The sequence below is a fragment of the Thermobia domestica genome, chromosome 8 (assembly GCF_964235325.1).
Source record: "Thermobia domestica chromosome 8, izTheDome1.hap1.1, whole genome shotgun sequence".
In the NCBI taxonomy this organism is placed as follows: domain Eukaryota; kingdom Metazoa; phylum Arthropoda; class Insecta; order Zygentoma; family Lepismatidae; genus Thermobia; species Thermobia domestica.
The window spans coordinates 122,988,793-123,009,465 of record NC_137461.1 but is presented as its reverse complement, the minus strand read 5'-3'; the positions used below and the strand labels follow the sequence as shown (position 1 = coordinate 123,009,465).

The 20,673-nt window shown below is 32.1% G+C and overlaps 1 protein-coding gene across 2 annotated transcripts in view; it reads right to left on the bottom strand.

Moving 5' to 3' along the window:
* Positions 1 to 14,721: 14,721 nt before the first annotated feature.
* LOC145693191 (uncharacterized) overlaps positions 14,722 to 20,673 on the bottom strand; it is a 49,057-nt gene continuing 43,105 nt past the window's right edge. For both annotated transcript variants that reach the window (XM_081768968.1, XM_081768969.1), the window contains one exon: positions 14,722 to 20,422. In XM_081768968.1, the coding sequence (XP_081625094.1) occupies positions 18,206 to 20,422 (2,217 nt within the window). In that variant the 3' untranslated portion in view covers positions 14,722 to 18,205. The remainder of the gene's footprint in view (positions 20,423 to 20,673) is intronic.

The following is a 20,673-nucleotide window of genomic DNA, read 5'->3' as shown; positions in this document are numbered from 1 at the left end:
ACGTGTTTCCTGGTCGCGGAAACAACGTGGGGGTTAGTGAATGTAGCTTCGAAAAGTATAACATTTACCAATAGGACATAAGAACAGCACTTCCAGGAAAAAAACACAAACAAATCAAAAAACAAAAGCGAAATGAAATGAACTGAAAAGCGCGTGCTTTCTTTGTGTAGGGCTGTACAGTCTGTGCTGACTGGTGAAAGTTGTCAATCCTTTGTTTTATTCTCGTTCTCGAAATTTTGTGTATAAGAATGGGTGATGGTACTCTAAAGAAAGGCAAGCCGTTGTATTGTGATACAGAAGACATTGTTTTTAATGTTTACAACTTTTCTTGCAGCAAACAATAATAAATCTGACAGTGTTCATGAAACCTCCCGAGCAACATGTGTCAGTGAGAGATCCGTGTGACGAATTGTGAAAGAGAAGGAGTAAAGTCTGGACAACCCGTCGTAACACCCTGTAAAGCAAGGCCAAATACACAGAAAAGACAAATAAATTTAGATTCTTTCGATGAAGTAGTAGTTCGTAGAACAATTCACAATCTCTATGCTGAAGGCATTGTCGCCACCTTAAATAAATTATTGTGCGAACTTAAGAAAAGCATTGACTTCAAAGGTTTTGAGTGGGCATTACAACAAATACTGCGCATGTTGAGATTTAGGTTTTAAAAAAATTCTATTGGAAATAGAAAACTGCTTTTTGAAAGGAAAGATATTGTCGTTTGACGACATAAATATAGGGTCTAATCTTATTTTTTCTTTCTTTGTCATAACAATGCACATATATATGCTAGTATTATTCAAATACATTGTTATCTAAATTCTCTCTACTTCGCTACCAGCATTATTTTAAACTGTAGTTACGACGTGACGTGCGAAGCGTTCAGTGTACCATCTAAGCACTATTTGTGAATAGCGCAAGTTGGTAGCCTTGCAACTGAGAGCGTTGACGTCACTGCCAAGATAGTTCTCGCCGACTGTACATATTGGAGTCTAACAGCTTCTAAGTTCTTGGACGTTTTAAAAGTAATTAATAAAACTGTGTGAGTAGAATGTGTCTTAACGTAGAAAGATGACAAGTAGACAGAGTTTTCTAGAAGTCATGTGAATTTCGAGTAGAAAATCGCAAAGTAGGCTTATCATTGGTGCTGGACTCCAAATAAATCTAATTATATTACAGAAGACATAAGCAGAGACGTCGCTCACTACATTATAGCATAGATTTGAAAAGCTTTACAATATACAGAAATTATGTTTTAGAAAATGAAACTGGGAACTGCATTCACATTAAGTTTCATCCATAAGCTTAGTAAAATTAGTTCATGGTACAAGTTTAAAATGTGGTTGCTGTCGTTAAAAAGACTAGCGTGTAGCTGCATGTTTGAAACAATAACTTTTCCTCGCTTCGTAACGATATTCACCGCCATCTAATTTCAGGAGTAATATCTAAACTATACACGTTAAAATTAGTGCAACAAATTCGTTTTCAGAAGCATGGATCTCTCTCTCAATATTTCTTCCCTGCAAACTTACTGTTCTTTGTCTCATATTTTCCACATTTTAAAAGTTCTTTGTATAATTTTTTTTTCTTTTTCGCGGCATCCCAATCGGGATAAACGGCACAAAGTTCTTGCACTGCTGCTTCGTAGAGTTGCGTCTGCTTTCGAAAGTAGTTTCCTCCCTTTGAGAAGAAATAGGTGCCAGAATGTAGCATTGTATTTCAGGCATTTTCCATAACAAAGGTAAAATGAAAAATATAATGAAACATTCTATTTACATTTATTGTATGATATTTGATATATTTACATACACAAAAGAAATGAAGAAGCTACATGAAGATGCAGGAACTCAGAATGTATATACAAAATGTTCAGGTTTACTTTATACATACATATTTCACTTCACCTTCTTTTATCACATAAGGACATTGTTCTATCACAACATCCTAGAATACCATTAAACTCCTCTATTTTCTTCGTATTCACAAAAAAATCCATGCTATAAAAATCTATATGTACAATTTCGTGTGCATATGCTTTTTATACAGCGAACTTTTTTTAGCTTAGATTTACAATAAAACAGTCTTTTCAAAAAAGGATAAATAAAAGGATATCTCAAATAATATTACATTTATGTAAAATCAAATACATATTATGAAGCAAAATAATGGAAGAACACTGAGCTGATATAGTTTTCAACTACTTCTAAATATTGATAAAACACCTTAATATTTATATCTGTAATTTTCAATCCATGTCACACTCTTTATTTGGTAAAATTTCAGTCTTTCACTTCATTTTGAAAAATAACTGCTATAGAATAAGAACTATATAGCTATGCTATGTTCTTCCACGCTGATTAAACCACAGATCTATATTTTTAACCGTTTATTCATTCGATTTTTCTTTAAACTTCAGGGAAAAAAGTTAATTAAAATTAATGTTCGTCCTTGCCAAATTATGTTGCTGGATTATATAAAGATATTTAGACTTTCGTTTTGCTTTTATTTCCGTATCTTTTCCACACCTTTGCACTAGTTCACTTAGTTAATTCTTACAGTTTTCTCGACTTTTTTTTTTATTACAAAAGTCGGCAATAATTATTTGAAAGCTAGATCAATACTTTTTTTATATATATATATAAGATAAATGGAATTCCTCGGCTAATAGAATATTTATTTATTTATAGGAAGGATAACTTAAATATTGGGTATGATAAAGTTTAACAAACCATATTAAATCCCTGTTGTGACAATTTTAGAATTATTCCACTTTAGTTCTTAACAACTTACTCTTTCTTTACATTAACAATCCTGTAACTTTTCGCTTCCGAAGATCAGAAAGATAACTATTTCATCGAACTATATCTTTTACTATTGCGTGTGCAGTATGGAATTCATAGGCCTTTGAGCTCTTCTTTTTTACATAGTGCAATATTTGAACTTCAACATAAAATAATAATATTGCTGACAAATGTTTTATAAAATGAAAATTGTATCTCTTGAGGAATATTAACTTACATATGCTAAATACAGAAACTGAAATATTTCTTTTGAAGACATTTGCTGTACTTACTTGAATCAAAGCGTACCGTAATTTTTACCGTGGAATTAAGGTGCTAGTCAGAATCGATGGTATCTACGTATCTCAGATTCACGCATAAATATAGTGCGGCGTTATAATAAACAAGTTAAAAGAGCAAAATTAGCAAATATAACCTGACGGAATTAATCCAATTAAAAAAAAAGAAAGAAAAAGAAAATCATACTGCTGTGAGAATGTGCATTTTTAAGTGCAATACAATGATTTTATATATACTCGTAATATCATTGTATTGCACTTAAAAATGTAGTCTCACAGCAGTATAATTTACAGATATATATATATAAGCATCCATCAACTGAAAAAAATGAAATGAAATCTTTGAGTTTAACGTCCCACGTTATGCCCGTTAGGCTATGGGAGATGATGATTAAAGCAAGTGAATGATAATGGAAGAGTTGGTGAAGTGTGAAAATGGTGGGAAACTGGAATACCACGAGAAAACCCACGAGCACGATGTTGTTCACCACAAACTAACTTTATCAGAGATCGAACAAGAACCCCATGCACCAGAGGTAAGCGCTCCACACTGAGCCACCGTGCCCCCCCACCATCAATCAATTGAATTCTCACATATGATTACTAGTTATAATTTGATTTTATCAAATTATATTTGTGAGATTTCAATGTTTGAAATACATCAAATCTAACATTTTACTTTCTACGTCACTTTGGGTGTGAAGCTCTTCGCTGCGTTCACTCTCATTTATTTGAATATTAGTAAAAACTTAAGAACAATGACACACACCTAAAATTTAGAAAGAGAGGCAGATAGTATATGGGAAATGCTATTAAATCAACTAAAATCTACTTACAGACTTTCTCTTATAAGCCAGTACTTTGGATGCGCAGTTTATAACGTTATAATTGTCAGACACTCAAATTTCTGGACATTTCGAAAGTTCCTGAAAATCAATTATAGTGAAACCTCCCTTAACGGGCACTTCCATAATACAGACAAAGTTCTTTTGTACAGATATTATGGAAGAGAACCCTCCATTTTTTTACGGACACGGACGAGTCTTTTACCGCAACGTTTTAGTAATCTCTTTATAACGGTCAGAAATTATTCTCACTTTCACACATACTCGTATTCAGCACAGAAAATAATCTTCTAAAAAATTTTAGCAGATAGTGGGTTTGGCTTTAAGTATCGCTAAGTTTTACATTTCTCTATCTTGTGTTATATCCACTAAGACATTACACTACGTCATACCTTCCTTCACACCAATCACTCCATTACACATATTCAGCACAGAAAATATTTTCTTCAATTTGAAAATAAATTCAATTGATTCGTTTAATTCATTCGGCACTTACAAGCAAATCTCGATTCGGAAATTGACTTCGCAAGATTGCATGGCAGACAACTATTGCAGACTTTTCCCCCCAAGAAATTCATAAACCAGTCAGGATTGACTAGTTCTGCTACATTTTTAGTATTTAAAATAATGTTACGTTTTCTTATTCGGTTACTTCTATTTTTAATAAGTAGTAAGCGAATTGAAGAACTTTTATAGAACTGTGACTTGTTCTTGAAGAAAATTAACACAGGATCATTATATTTTGCAGTACTCGCCGACATAAATATTCTTCAGCGTCATTTTTTAAAGAGGATATTCCCTTTATTACTTGTAATTCAAACAACTAGTACACTAAGCGGTTAGCGTACGCGCCTTTGGCGTGGAAGACCCGGGTTCAATTTCCGGCGAGAGCTCATGTAGTTTGGATTCCACGTCTCATATAGTCTCGCTGCTGAACGGGACGTTAAACTCAAAATCAACTCAATTTAAATATCGAGTACAGTGTTTCGATATTAGCTTAAATTTATTTTTACAACTATTGTGTTTACTACACATGCACAATTACCACGTCAGCTGTGAATAACGTAAATGAATGTAACCTCTCTGTAATGGACACCTGTCCCATCACCGTCTGTTATTGAAACGTTTCACTAGACTACTTTATTCAATAGCACTTTAAAGACACTATCCGCTCACTTTCTAAAGTTTTGATGTTCATTATTTTTTACGTTATCCACTAACAATGTAAGAAGCGGGAGTAAGCAAAGAGCCTTAATTCCAAAATATTAATTTATATTAACTGCCAGTCTTTTGGAAACATTTGGTACATAGCAATTAAACATGACTCCATATGTACATGATAGGTCATTTAGCAGCAAAATTCATCCAGTTATATTTATTGCTTGGCGTACAAAATCAAGTTTGCACATTAGATTCGAGTAAATACGACATATGAAATTAGATCTTAAATCTAACGAAACTTATTAAAAAAAAAAAAAAGTCTCCGAATATCTTAAACGTTTTGATTGTCGAAGTAGATCTTTACCAAAATAATTCAATCTGTTCATTACCTCTAAATACAAGTTAATTAACGCAGAAAGTAGGACGGAAGGATAAATCTGTGGGATTAATATGTATATATGGAACTAATGAAATACCACATAAAAACCAGAACCACCACAACAAAAGTATACTTTATATAAATGTATATTTTGAAAATCAATATTCTCTATATACAATACACAGCAGAGCTGCACACACATTAGAAGCTGAGCATGGGTGAGATAAATAAAGAACATTAAGTACTACTAGCCACTTGGTAAGCACATACTCTACGGAAAATTTAATTTCGAAATATTTCCTGATACCTAGGTTGTACTTTTTTTTTTTTTTTTTTTTTGGTTGTTGTTGTTGTTGTTGTTCTATATAAATAGATTTTTATTTTTTTAAATTATTTTAGATAGATTTACTCTCCAGATTTTTTAATTTTTGTACCACATTTCTTTAAAAATAACTTGCAAATTTATCTTTTTTAAAAAAAGAAATCCAATAATATCGCAACAAACTTCGCTCCCTTCTCCATTTTCATATTAGTATTAGTACATAATTTTTAAATTTTATAATAATAAAGAATTGCTTAAAAGTTGATCTTCAATCACTACACATGTTATATATATACAATTTATAACATCCATTTCTTCTCACTGTATTTTACCCTATATAGAAACACTTCGTTAATAAAACTACACAATTTACCTATTTGCACGTGCATGTAATCTTTATAAAGAAATAAAAATATTATAAGAGATAACAGTCAATCATAGGCTTTGCATTATCCCGAGGCAACAAATTATCCGCTCTTTTGAGGTCATATAACAAATATTATTTGCAATGAATTAAGATCTTAACATTTGACAAGAAAATTCCACAACGGGATGATTATCACACATAAGCACGACTCATTGCAATGCTTTAGTGCAAGGTCTGGAATTTACGTACAGTAGCGCACATGTGATTCAGATCCCATATATACAACTGTAAAATACATCTCACATAGACGAAATTGTTTGAATTTTACGTCTTTATAATAAGGTATATATCAACTGGTGACAAAAAGTATACGTGTACTTACAGAACAAAAGTTTCATTTTATGGATAGCAATTTTTCCTGAACAAAGTAGATGCAGATATTTCGTCCCTTATAAATGAATCTACACTTCATAATTTGTTCGTATTTTATATATGAAGTTTTCTGGAGAAAGATATAAGTAAACGGCACATTGCTTCTACATAATGGGAATAGAAAACAACATAAACAATCCTAGAAACAATTAGTTTGGATATAATCCATTGGTTATTGCAAGGAAATGTGGCGTTGCTGTTTTGAAAATTTCCAACCCTATCATATACTTCATTAAGGTAGGATCTTAACAGCAAAATTACTCTGCAACGCACAAAGGTTGCTGCCGCATATTACGAAATTTGCCTAAGATGTAGATTAATAAAACTTTTCTTCATTTGCATATATATCAAAAATTTAGAAGCGTAGGCCAACTTCGTTATCAGTAAAGATATGACAAAATGGAATGAAAAGAAAGTTGTTGGAAATACACATGCACACTTTTCAATTTAAAATGGTCGATTTTTATATCAATTGCACCAGCCGTACGGATTCTATACTGATGAAGTGCCCTATGTTAAAAAAGCAACATTGTCATTTCATCAAGCTGTTCTCTTGGGTCCTTATCATACCAACAATAAAGCATTGTTGAGAACGGACTCAAGATATCCTATGTTCCCTCACACCACAATATGTACGCTTTCTTTCGAAAGCCTGCTAAACTATAATAATTACTTTTTCGGTTAACATAGGGCGTGTTACCAATGCGGACACCAAACGACTTGTGTGATTGAGAAAATTTCACAATTTTAGATTGAAAACCACTTCTTTCCAACAACTTTTCCCTTTTTCCATATATTTATCTATATAACGGAGTTGGCCTTTGGCTCCGGACTTTTGATACACCGTATATTTTAATTTTCAAACTTATTTCCTTATGTTCGTTGATGAACAAACTTATATAAAACCATTGTAAATGGACCTCGATTTTACATAGCGCGAATCACAAACATCCGTATGACTTTTTTTAAGGCGGGGAAGGGGGAGGACAAAAAGACCGACATGAAAGCAACTTTTAATACACCTTAAACTGTATATGTCAGTAAATTATCAATTTATATCATATTTTTGTGAGCAGATTCTTTTACAGACTTTCCTAAATGATTGATTTGCTTTCACATAGCACATCCCCTATAGTACAAACTCGTTTTATGTTGTGAAATAAATTCTTACTTCAACGTTAACACGTTTTATACCAAAGGAATAAGCTCTGTATACAAATCCCTACAAGTGCTGAATAAAAAAAATACACTTTTTACAAAATAAAAAAGCTCAGATCTACGAATGGACTCATATATATTATATAATACCAACTAAAAACATGTTTTAAAAATTGAAAGGCTTGAAATAAATAAAAAAAAATTCTGGTTTAAGATCAGCACTAACTGCAAGCAAAGCATTAGTTTACATTTTCTTATATTTTTAATATTTTCTGCTTTCAGATCGCTTTTCTCAGATTAGATTTTATGTAAGACACTGTATCATCAACTGTTTACCTTCAGCATTTTAACTTATCATTGTTTTCGAGGAAGCAAATAATATTTCACTGGAATTTTAAAAAATCATCTTACGTTAGCTTTCTGACAGGAACAGGTAATATCTGTGTCATCATTATCAACATTTATTTACAGTTTAATGAAAACTCAAATTTAATTAATACGACAATTCACCACAGTATGACCAGATAAAAAAAAAAAAAAAAAATGTAGTAGAATCGCTAACAAAATTATTGTTTCTAGTATTCCTAATGCTTATTCTTCAAGAAGCAGGGTGTGTACTGAGTTTCATTTTCAAAATTCCAGTATATTTAGTATACCTATCAGCAAAATTCCTGTACCTAATACAATGAGTTTTTTTAAAAGTTCTTTAAGAATAATCACACTCTTGATGATTTCAGGTTTGTAATTGTTTTACTATCAAAAGAATATTTTATTTTTAATCAATTTAGTTAACTTTGATTTTTTAAAAATACAATGAATTTTTAACATTTTTTAAAGGGCTTCCCAACTCCCCTCACAGCCCTCCACTCCACCCATTGCTTTAAATGTCTAATTACAAAATGTATATAACTCTTGCTTTGGAAAAATTTACAATTCAATGGATACAAAATTGTTTCTAAGACTACTAAAATAATTACAAAAAAGTATTGTTGACATATTACCAGTTTCATAATTTTTCCAGTATGTGGATCAAAATTCCAGTATATTTCCAGTAGTATCAAAATTAAATTCCAGTATAATTCAAGCATTTCCAGTATCAGTAGACACCCTGAAGAAACTATATTCTTATGATCCAACATTGTTTCAATACAAATGTTATTTCGCTCATGTCCTGTCGTATATTCTAAAAATTTATATCTAATCATATTTTTGTTTATATCTTATTAAGTCCAAAGTGCAATATAAAATCTGTACTAAAATAATAACAATAATAATACAATACAAATGATGAAACCGGTATTATATACTACTTAAATATATAAAGAAATTGCACACTTAGTGGTTACAAATTAAGACCTCAATTCTTTTAATCAGAATATTAACAAAAATAAATAAGTAAATATATAAAACCTATCACGAGTTAATTATAGAACATGGCTATGGCTCTCTTGAAACTGAAATTTGAAGCATCATTCAACTTTCTTTCTAGATTTTCCATCTAGTCCTTATGCAATCATTGAAAATCTCACTTATGCAACTGACGGATATAATTAATTCCAGTAGACATCATGGTTTTGAATTGAACGTACGGAGATTAAAGCGTTCATATAATTAAAAAAAAAAAAAAAAAAAAAAAAGGCAAATTAATTTATGACGTAAGTTTCTCAAGCCTTCTACGCAAGGTTGTTTCAAGTTTTTGTTTGTTTCTTTTTAAGTCTATTTTGACGCTTCAAATTTATTTTGTTTGACAGAAAGTAGGAAAGAATTAGTCGTGTTTCTAAAACAGTTATTTGTTTTCAAGTACAAACTACTACATTGAAGTACGTTGCAATTCTTTTTTTCTCTTTTTCCTTTACTTTCTTTTGCGGAAGTCGTTCCTATAGGTATGTGCATACATTAACAAAGTAATAAATTAATAAATAAGTCAAATAATCATGGAACCATTCGTTATATGAGCAACTTTCTAATAATACGCTTCACTGTGATTCGAGCTTGTGATATTGCACTCCAGAGGTTGACACTGTAGCGCGGAGTGTACTTAAGTTCACATAGAATTGGATCAATAATAAAATGTTTTTATATCAATATTTGGTTGGAAAAAAATGAATTGTTACATTTTTTGCTTTTATATACTTGCTTTCCATTACTAAACGTTCATATTGTACAGTAATTTATAGACAAGAGTTTACATTGTATCATATAACATACCAAATTCATATTATTCTCAATTGATGATAAATTCCAACAATCAATCCAGTAACCAAAGTTGACCAACAAGCTCAAATTTTAAGTTCGTGCAAGTTACTGTCAGCTCTTTGGAATAGCCTTGCTTTCTCGGTCTCCTTTTAGATGCTTTCCTCATCCGAAATCCCAATGCAGTGTAATTTTCCCTTTCAAGATAAAATGTACGAAAATATTTCATTAAAATCTGGACACGGTGAATACTTCAATACAACGTTTATTGTATTTGCGTGAGATTCATAGGTAAGCTAATATACTTTTAGAAACAAGTCATCAGTGCAACTTCGTAAATGAAGCGGTTACAATAGGAAAAATTATTCAATAAACACCTAAAAAGCCCAGGGCTACAACGAAATATTAGACTTTGCTGTCCAATTAAGGCAATTCTATGAAATTTCTTTGTATATAATTAAAAAAAACCTAAGAAATTGTACATATTATTTGTGCATTTTTCTTTAATTTTCTTAAGTGCTTGATATTATACCCAATATAATATTACAATACTGCAATATTAAGTTGTAATTTGAAACAAGCAAACAAAAGGACTTTTTATTAAAAACATATTAAAAGTAAAGACGACTTTATTAAAAATTCTTGTGGACCGATTACAAACATATAATAGTGGAAAATGACTGGAACAAAAATGACTTGTAAACTGTACTGTAAAGCATGTCAGAATTATTAGTTAAATGATATTTATTAACTTTAATACACTTTTACTATTCATTTCAAATTATTAAATCACAAATTATTATATGCATTCAAATAAGCGATGTGAAGGAGTAATTGCCTCGTAATCTGGGTCCGTCTTTCCTAAGTTTTCCTTTGTCGTATCAGAATGGATAAATTAGGGCTAATAGTTCACGTTAGTTCAAATTTAACCTTATTCTACTATTGTTTTATACACTTTCTTTTGTACACGCCAAGCTTAGCTACAATGAGCGTTTGTAATACAAAACTGGCAATGAAAACGAAATCAGAGTTACGTTTCATGTCCTGTATGTTTTTGGAAAGAGTTCTATATAATCATTTCTTTATTTTACTGTATTTATTTATTTTTTAAATTTACTACCACTACGCATATTATTATTGATATGTTACAAAGTTGCTTTCAACGTTTATAATATTATAGCTGATTGCTTCCAAAAGAATCGCAATAGCTTTCAATTTTGAAAATCAAATGTATATTATGTACAGTATTTTACGACTCTTAAATATTTTATCATCATTATTTTATGCGACGTGACAATTTTTTGAAGAGTAATAATGTTTGCTGCCTATTTCTCTGCTTATTTAAAAAGTAACTTCAATATTTCTTAAATAAATACAATTTTAAAAATGGTGATTACACATTTAAAAATAAATATACATGAAATTAAGAAAGTGAAGAAATGGAAATTTATTAAGAAGTATAAAAAATTAAAAATTGGAGTTACCTGCGAAAGTACACATTAGATAACAGACACTGAAACATAGCTACTGTTTCTTCCTCTTTATTTACTAATTTTCTAAAACTAATTTCAGTTTACGTCCGCTACGCTATATACGCATTTACCACAGTCTACTCAAAAGTTATGTACTCTCTCATAATGTATTCACGCGTATACAGTGTGTTTCTAAACACGCCAGGAAGGCGATTCTACTCATAAAAACAAGAAAATAGTTCCACTAAACATGTTCTGGAATTGCTTCGTTTTCGGATGTACAGATTACCAAAACTGTGGCAAAGTGAACTATACGACCGTGTTATTTTAAAAAAAAATACGCGTGATAGAACTGAAGCGGAAGCGTATCGTTAACGACTGTGGTTCAGTGATACAGCGATAACTTCTGGTGGAAGGGTTCCTTCTTTAGTTTGAACTTAGGTCAAGTGAGTTTATAGTGAACATTTTGTCCGTGGGTTTTTGGAGTACTTTCACATTTTTTCTTCCATCAATTCTTCCTCAGTCATTTACGTTTATAATCATCTTTCCTTTAATTCACAGAGCACGTTTAAACTAAAGATTTCAATCTTTTATTTTGTCTGCTATACTCATTTATTACTATAGTTTTACAATCAGGCACAATACGCAAAAAAAAAAAAAAAAAAAAAAAAAAAAAAAAAAAAAAAAACGCCATCTTGATTCCGTTCGAGATATCGACCTCCTGCCAACAACTTTTGTTACTTGCTGGGATGTCGTTCCATACGTCATCAATCAGACCCCTTTTCCTAACGAAATATTTGGGAATCCATTTTATTCGAAGAATCTTTTACGCTTTCATTGCACACTCCTGGGTGCACGGGTACTTGAATAGAGGTTTCAAGTCTTTGACGGTATGTTGCAATTTCAGTCCTATCACACGTAGGTTTTGAAATACATGGCTTTAACGTTCATTTTTCCACGATTTTGGCAGCCTGTATCTCCGAAATAAAGCTATTCCAAGGACTTTTTTTTTTTTTTTTTTTTTTTTTTTGTATGACCAGAGTCACATACCAAGCGATGTACACGATCTTTAGAAACATCCTGTATACCAACAGAAAAAGCTAAAGTCACATCTGAAACACAAATTTGGATTTTAATGATGATAAAACTACCTTGAGATTTAAAAAATAAAATTCCAACAAACGTTCTTTGTTTTGCTGAACTATTCTTAGAACTCGAATAGTTATTTTCATCTTTACCACAATAATGCCCCTCCGCGCCCAAGTGGTTAGCGTGCGTGTCTTGGATGAACATGGTCCTAAGTTCGTTTCCCACTGTGGGACGCAATTTTCAGTGTTGACCCAGCACTTACGGGACTAGTTGAATTAAGTGGTTGATAATTAGCAAACTCTGCTATAAAGGAGCAGAAAAAGTAGCTTTAGGAAACGGTGTGTGTTAACCATGCATCACCCAGCTGCCATTGCACAATATATCGCCCATATGCGGTAATACCTTCGGTGGGGGAATTCTAGCAAGAGCAAGTTTTATTATAGATTATAACATAAGCTGCAAGCAGACTTGCTTTTTTGTGTGTGTTGATGTATTCCCTATTAAAATATATATCTTGTTTCATGTAATCACATTCCTTCAAAAAGGAAAGTTAAACTGAACAGATAAATAAATAAATAAATCTAGGCTACAGATTATAAGAAGAAACAAACTAATCTACATAATGAAAAGATTTGGTAAATCGTTAGTCAACTGTTACAGAAAATATGCTCAAATTGATCTCCTATTTTGAAATTACTAACATACTTAAATATTTCTTGAACCGACTATAAAATTAGCAAATTTTCTGGTATTTATACAAAGTCATTTAACATATTATTTAAAAGAATACAACATGGATCTATAAATTATCACAGTTGAAAAAAAAGTTATGAAAAAAAAATTGATTAAATTAAAATTTAACGCAAGAAAAAAGTAATGTTTAAAATTAAAATATAACAACTTTCACTATTAAGTAATAAAAACTATCTTGAGTTTGGAAGTTAGTGTAAAATTTAGAAGATACATGGGAAAACAATTATTGTATTATAAAAAGTTACTGTTTATTCATAGTAGTAAAACATAGTAACAGTGATTAATACATACGTATCATGTAAGTGTCACATTCTTGCAGAATGTTTATTTCATATGGTTTTTCAGAAAAAAAAAAAAATAACTCTAATCGTTACGAATATATTAACGATTACCAATTATAAATTAAACTTATGGAAATTTTAATCCACTAAATTAAAAATTAACAAAATTTTAACTTATTATTTTTTTAACGGATTAATTACAAGCATGTAAATTGTATATGTAAACTGTTGAGGAAAAAAAAAAAAAAAGCTTCAAGGGACGACTTTTGTCGCTACACAGCAAAAAATGAGATGATAAAATAACACATAGCATGTTACTTGTGTGTTAATTTAAGACCAAGGACATCGCCTTCCGAACATATCAGAAATAACTAGTAACTGGCATTGAGAATTTGTATTGAATTTTACTGTTTGCTATTAGCAAAGCTTAACGTAGTATACTTGGCATTTATGAATATATGAATTGCAGTGCTGCCATCTATTATTCGTATCTGTTCTTATGTGCTAGGACAAGAACAGATGGCAGAACTGCTATTCATGTAACTGTTGTCAAACAATTCAAAAGCTTCCAAAACTATTTTCATGACAAATTATAGAAAACATAGCACGTTAAATGCCAAGTATACTGCGTTATGCTTTGCTAATAGCAAACATTAAAGTCCAATGCTAATTCTCAATGCCAGTTACTAGTAATTTCTGATATGATCGAAAGGCGATGTCCTTGGTAATAAATTAACACATAAGTAACACGCTAAAGTGGTAGTCATTTTGTTATTTTAACACCTTATTTTTTGATGTAACTGTCTCTAGTGGGGTTAACTTGCACTTTCTAATACCACTTCATTGAATCTGACAAAATAATCGCTAACACAATGTTCATTTTTAGCAGCTTTTATACTTTTTCTGCTTAACTTAAATTTTCCCATGATGTATACAACAAATTTAGGAAGATATTCTGAGGAAAGAATAAAAGAAACTCTCATATTGTGCTACACCAATATAATTTCAAACCAGAGATTAGATGACTGTAAATCGAATTTCAAAATAAGGAACCTCAAGAAAACTGCGTATGAAACTAAGTAAATGATCAATTAAAAGACAGTTCACAAAAGAATTCACAACACGTAATATATATATATATATATATATATATATATATATATATATATATATATATATATATATATACTAGAAACATGAGCGCTAGAAAATCAAACTTCCAGATGCAAAAATTGCACCATTTTCTCAAAGAATTCCCTGAGTCAATGTTCTATCCTCATACTTTAGTAAACGAAAACTAATGACTGGATACCTAATGAGTAGGGAACGGATTAATATCTCGTAAATTTTGTTAAATACCAAAATATGGAATTAAATATAGCCTTAAAATTTGACAAAAACTCCTGATCATTTGGTGTCTGTGCAGTAAATTTCTGAATCTAACAAAAGTTATTTTACTTGTGTAGGGTAATTTATACTCCTTATTAAGATTTCCCTACTTTCGGTAGTGCTGGATAATAGATTAGATTTGAAAACAATGCTTGGTAGCGACAAATTTTGTGTCGGGTGTAGTGATGGGCTATGAGAGCTCTTTAGACATGAAAAATAAAAATAAGAAAATATCAGATTTTTCTTGTCATATATTTTCCCTCTGAAATCGGGAATTAGTTTTCGTTTAGGCTTAAATCAATATAATCTTGTACGCTTACTATCCGATTCAATGAATTATTATTAAATCATTTCAACATACTCTGTTGTATTTTTCAGTAACCCATAACCTACTTTCACATAAGACTCAATAAACGGATCTTCTATATCTATATGTTGGACAATCTTAGAGCAGTTAATGAGACGTAAATCACTGGAAACAAATTTACGCAGAAATCCCCTCTCCCTCCCCCGAAAAAAAACCTAATGATCACTTTTGCGCGTAAGATTATTTTTTCTCTCTTTGTCGAAAAATTGCCTGGAAATTAAGCCTCAATAAAACAGAAAAATATGAGTGTAAATTTATTTCCAACGAATTAAGTCTTATTAATTCCTCTAGGATAGTCCAACATAGAAAATCCTTATTATGAGTTGGTGTTATGGATTACTGGAAAAGACATCACAATATGATGAAATAATTTAATAATAATCCGTTGAACCGGATATTAAAGGTGAGAAATTCTGTTCATTTATTCAATACATGTCCTACAGCATTCATAAGTAAATATTTCTTTAGGTTTATTAAATTGTTGGAAATTCTTAAAAAGTTCGAAATATAAGGAACATAACACATTGCCCATATTATGTATGAAAATCGTGAACAGCTTAACTAATTCTAATTCATTTTTAGTCTTGTACTTTTTTCATTTGTTATTATAGTAGTTACTGTATGCACAAGGTCTGTCCAAACAACATCGGGACCACATTCACGAAAAAACTTTTATTGCAGATATATGTGCAAGGGGTTAAAATTCTTCACAATAAGATCCTTTTGAGTCAATACATCGTTGCCAGGGTTCTGCCACGCTTGTTACGAACCTTGGAGTTTGCAATCGGACCTTCTTTCACACATCGTAATGAAGCTGCTTGTACTCTTTCAACTGTCCATAGTAGTGTCCCTTCAGGCTCAGCTTCATCTGAGGGAAGAGATGGAAGTCGATCGAGCCTAGGTCTGGACTGCACGAAGGTTGAGGCAGCATTGCCACGTTGTGGTTCGCCAAAAACATATAGCCTGTTATGACATTAGCCAAAAATTCAGGCTCAAGCTCCATATGTTCCAAAGATTCGTGACAAATCGACACATGGGTTTCCTTCTATTGTCCGAGCAAAACATTTGGAACCATTTTGGAACACACTTCCTTCACCTGCAAATCGTTGGACGTCTTGATTCCTGACGACATTATAAAGCACCTGCTCCCTTCGGGCGCGATCCACACTCTGCAAAGGCTCAGAGCCAACTGAGCTGGGTCTCGCCGTATACCTCTGACTTCCCGCACCAACGTCCCTGTCCATAGAGATTACCCTACAGTCATTTCCCTTCGTTAGAAAAAAAATTAGTCCCGATACATTTTGGACAGAGCTTATAAAAATAGTAATTTTACATTTAGCACGTACTTTTTTGAAAGAAATAAGTTTGTACAAATCTGAGCCATTTACATTGGTAAAAGATCAGATCACCTGGTAAAAGAATCTTACTAGGGAAAGTAAGTACAAGTTTTAAAGAATCAAAAAATATCACACTACTCTTCATAAAAATTAAATGTAATAACTATTTAAAACAAAACATCTCAATCTTTCGATTTTCAAAAAAATACTTCTCCGAGTTTTTAACTTCACCAATCTAGGTGTGATTGGATGCACATGAAATGAAATGAAAAGAAAAAAAAATCATAGACATGTCACTTATAATAAATTCTGCAATTTACCTTATTTTATTCTAACTTTATAGACAATATACGTATGAAATTACATTTACGATTTTTGACCCTTTTATGTGGAATTCCTACTAGCAATAGCGCAAAATCTGAAGTTAAAACTCCACTGTAAAATAAACATAAACCTCTGTTTATCGCAACAGTGCGATTATGTAATAAAAGCGTGAGGTCGGAAAATGCATTTAAATATTGAAATTATATTTAAAAATAATAAAATATGTAAAATATGAACTAATTTCTTCAAGATGTCAAGAACTTTATAAAGAAATTTAAATACCCATCTTCTGAGTCAACATAGCATGCTGCGTAAGGATAATATGAAATATACGATTTTACAAAATATAAAACTGATTTACAAATCATACATGGAAATAAATCTGTTCTCTGCTAAGGTTCAAATTCTCCAGTAATATTAGTTGAATCAATAACGTAATATTTTACGTTACATAAAATTTTGTATAAATAATTAAAATAAGAAACCTTGTAACTAGAATAACAGTTACACACGAACTGTTTCATAATTACATAATACTTTCGTAACAGTAACTAGACAATCAATCACAAAAAAATAATAAATAACAAGCAATGGAATTATGGTAACTTGGAATGCTTGAAAAAAAAAAAATAGTATAGTAATTAAAATACAATACGTTCAACCAGTACCATATAATATCTTACAATGACAATAAAGCTTATTCTTTATTTATAAAATAATAAAATATATATATAAAGGAATGTGTTGTTTTCAAAATCAGTCACTGCTGACTAGACAATGCAAAAGTACGTCAAAATTCAAATTTATCTATGCATTTGTGCTACCTCTGATACCCCACTGTAATAAATATTGATATCTTACACCAGCAAAACTGATAATAAATATTCTTTTTAGATCTTATTAAAAAAAAGCTATTACACCATTACGCGGAAGTACATTATATATATGTCTAAATACATATACTGTACATACTTTCTATACAATAAATCTGTTTTGTGCTTTGATTTCTCCATTACGAGCTAAAATTAAAACTTAAATAAATGTATTCAAGTTTATTAAAATGTTTGTGCAATTTTTAACTTTGTAAACGTTTAAAATACTTCTGTATTTTCTTTACAGATACAATGGATTTGTTGTATCTAAGACACACTACTTATCACTTGAAACCGAATGCTATTATTATCAGCCATTAATTCTACAAAATGCGACGCTAATTTGCTTGCAGTAAAAATTTTCTTTTTACACAAATCAAACTACTATTTACACATTCATATCTCCATTCACCTGTAGAGAATTATTATTTTGAGAGGAATTCTGTCGCAAGTACGCTGCATACATCTGTCTTGCTTGATTTAAAACTTTCACAACATTGTGTTTTCGTACCATTTTATCAAAATGCATTGCAAGTTCGTTATAATCCATATTGTTTCTCATTATATGATCTCGGTGTTGTCGTAACACAGTTAAACACAAGAACATCAGGAATGGATTACCGCCTCCGAATTCACTTGGAGGAGGCAACTGTGCACTCGAGCGTGGTTTAAAAATGCTAAAAGAATCACTCAAATTCGTTAGTTCAGTCACTTCCTCACAAGAATTTGTCATCACATTCTCTTTAACACAAGACGATTCTTTGTTATCGGAGATTTCCGTATTTGCTTTCATAGGTGTCAACTCGGATTGAGAATTTCTGTCAGTTGGTGTTTCTTTCACGGTGTGCAGATCACTAGCAACTACTGGAGGAGGGGGTGGAATGATTTCTCGCACAGGTGTATTGTGACCCCAACGCAAGTCACTGTCGGAACTGTCGCTTATATCCGAGCTCGTTCTTTTTGGTTCGCGAAGTAATTTAATTGGAGTAACAGATTTCACTTGTACACGAGCTCCGGATTCACCAACTTCTTCATTTTCAATAATTTCACCATTGTAGCTGCCTGGATTCTCTGAAGTTTCACTTAATGTCCCGTCGTACTCTAAATCAGCCTGCTCATCGGGTGTTGGACATTGTAAAGGGTTTTCCCATACAAATATCTCTTCTCCCTTTGGGCTTTGCTTGTTGGGATCCAATTTTAAGAAAAGTGAGTGTTTTTTGACCGACACTGACGTGTCACATACAGCTACCTCTGTTGTATCACTTTCGATCGATTCCAATTTCGACATAATACAATCACATTTTTGACCTTCGATCTTGACCTCAACAGACCGGAATGACTCGCTACGAGGGGATTCGATATCTTCAGAATCTAACGTAATAGTCCTTTTGAATTTGGAACCGAAAACCTGACGATCTAGATTCTCTAATTCCAGCCGCAGTTCGCGAGTCATAGAAGTTGTCATTGGGAAGTAATCAGTGGAATCGTCATTTGAGCTTTCGTCACAGAAACCATCAGAGCCGCCCTGCTCATTGCTCTTGCCATGATTAGGGGTTGCTGACAAAGAATGGCCATTCTGGTTTGTGACTGACTGATACGTTTGGGATAATTTTCTGGTGAGTGCTGGGGATTGTGAATTATTGGCAACAGACTCAGTTCTACTGGAATCATCGCTATCTTTTGAGGTTTTTCTGTTATTGCTTACACACTCATCCTTCCGAGTTTCTGGTTCTTCTTTAAGTACCTCATTTCGATTGTTACTTCCTGAGATCAACTTATCCGAACCCATCAGTCGATTTTTGTTCAAAGAAGCAAAATTTAAGAACTCATTTAAATTTTTCACAACACGCTTCTTGTCTGAACTATAGGATTTCTCATCGCTGGAAGACGATTCGCTTCTATCAAACGACGCAAACAAACTTTTCCCAGAGAATCGTTCTTTTAATTCTTTCAGATTGACTTTCTTCTCAAAGGCCTTTGTTATTGTTGGGCTACTGCTCTTCAAAGACACAGGTTCTGTTTTCACTGGTGAGGAGGACTTTTCGCAGTTGTTGATTTGGTTGTTGACAATAACCGAATTACAACTGGAATCTGAACTCGCGTTGGAAAGAGCTTCAAGCGACACGCCTGCTGATGGCTGTTTCAAATCACATCCGTCCATATTATCAAAACTGCCACGAATCCCTGCACTATTTGTTTCGTCTAAACTGATAAATGGTTTCACTTTCCCACTTTCCTTCGAAATACCAACACGGCTCATTATTGTTTCCAGATTGGTTTCATCCAGGCTTTGATTCTGTTTATAGCTTGCAGCACTTGTTTTTCTAGACGTTCGACTACTTACCAAAGAAGCTGCAGAACTCTGTCTCCTCAAAGCGCAAACTTTTGTGTACGGATTTTCACGGGTTTTCACTAGTGGACTACATGGCGGGGGCTGTGGAGAATGAGGTGAAAATCTAATCTCATACAGTAAGAGCTCCTTCTCAGGCGGAGAAGCAGGCAAAGAACTCCACAGGACTTCTAACATTCTCAAGGCATCATCAAAAGCAAATTCACGTTTCATTTCAAGCAGCAGCCAGCGATAACAAAAAAGAAGATCATCAGCCTGTAAATAAAATTCTGAATTACTACTCTGCAATTTAGATTCATTAATGCATCTAATAAATCTCCCAAAGGTCAAAGATTCTAGAGTAATGGGGATTTCTTTTTTGCTGTCTTGAAAAAGACGAATAACTGTACTCTGCAAATTACCGACAATGTTTGAAACACAAATTGCCGGCTAAACTTAATCGTATATTGGTACGTTTTAAATACACTATAGACAATATTACGTTCAACTAACAAAATGTATTTTGA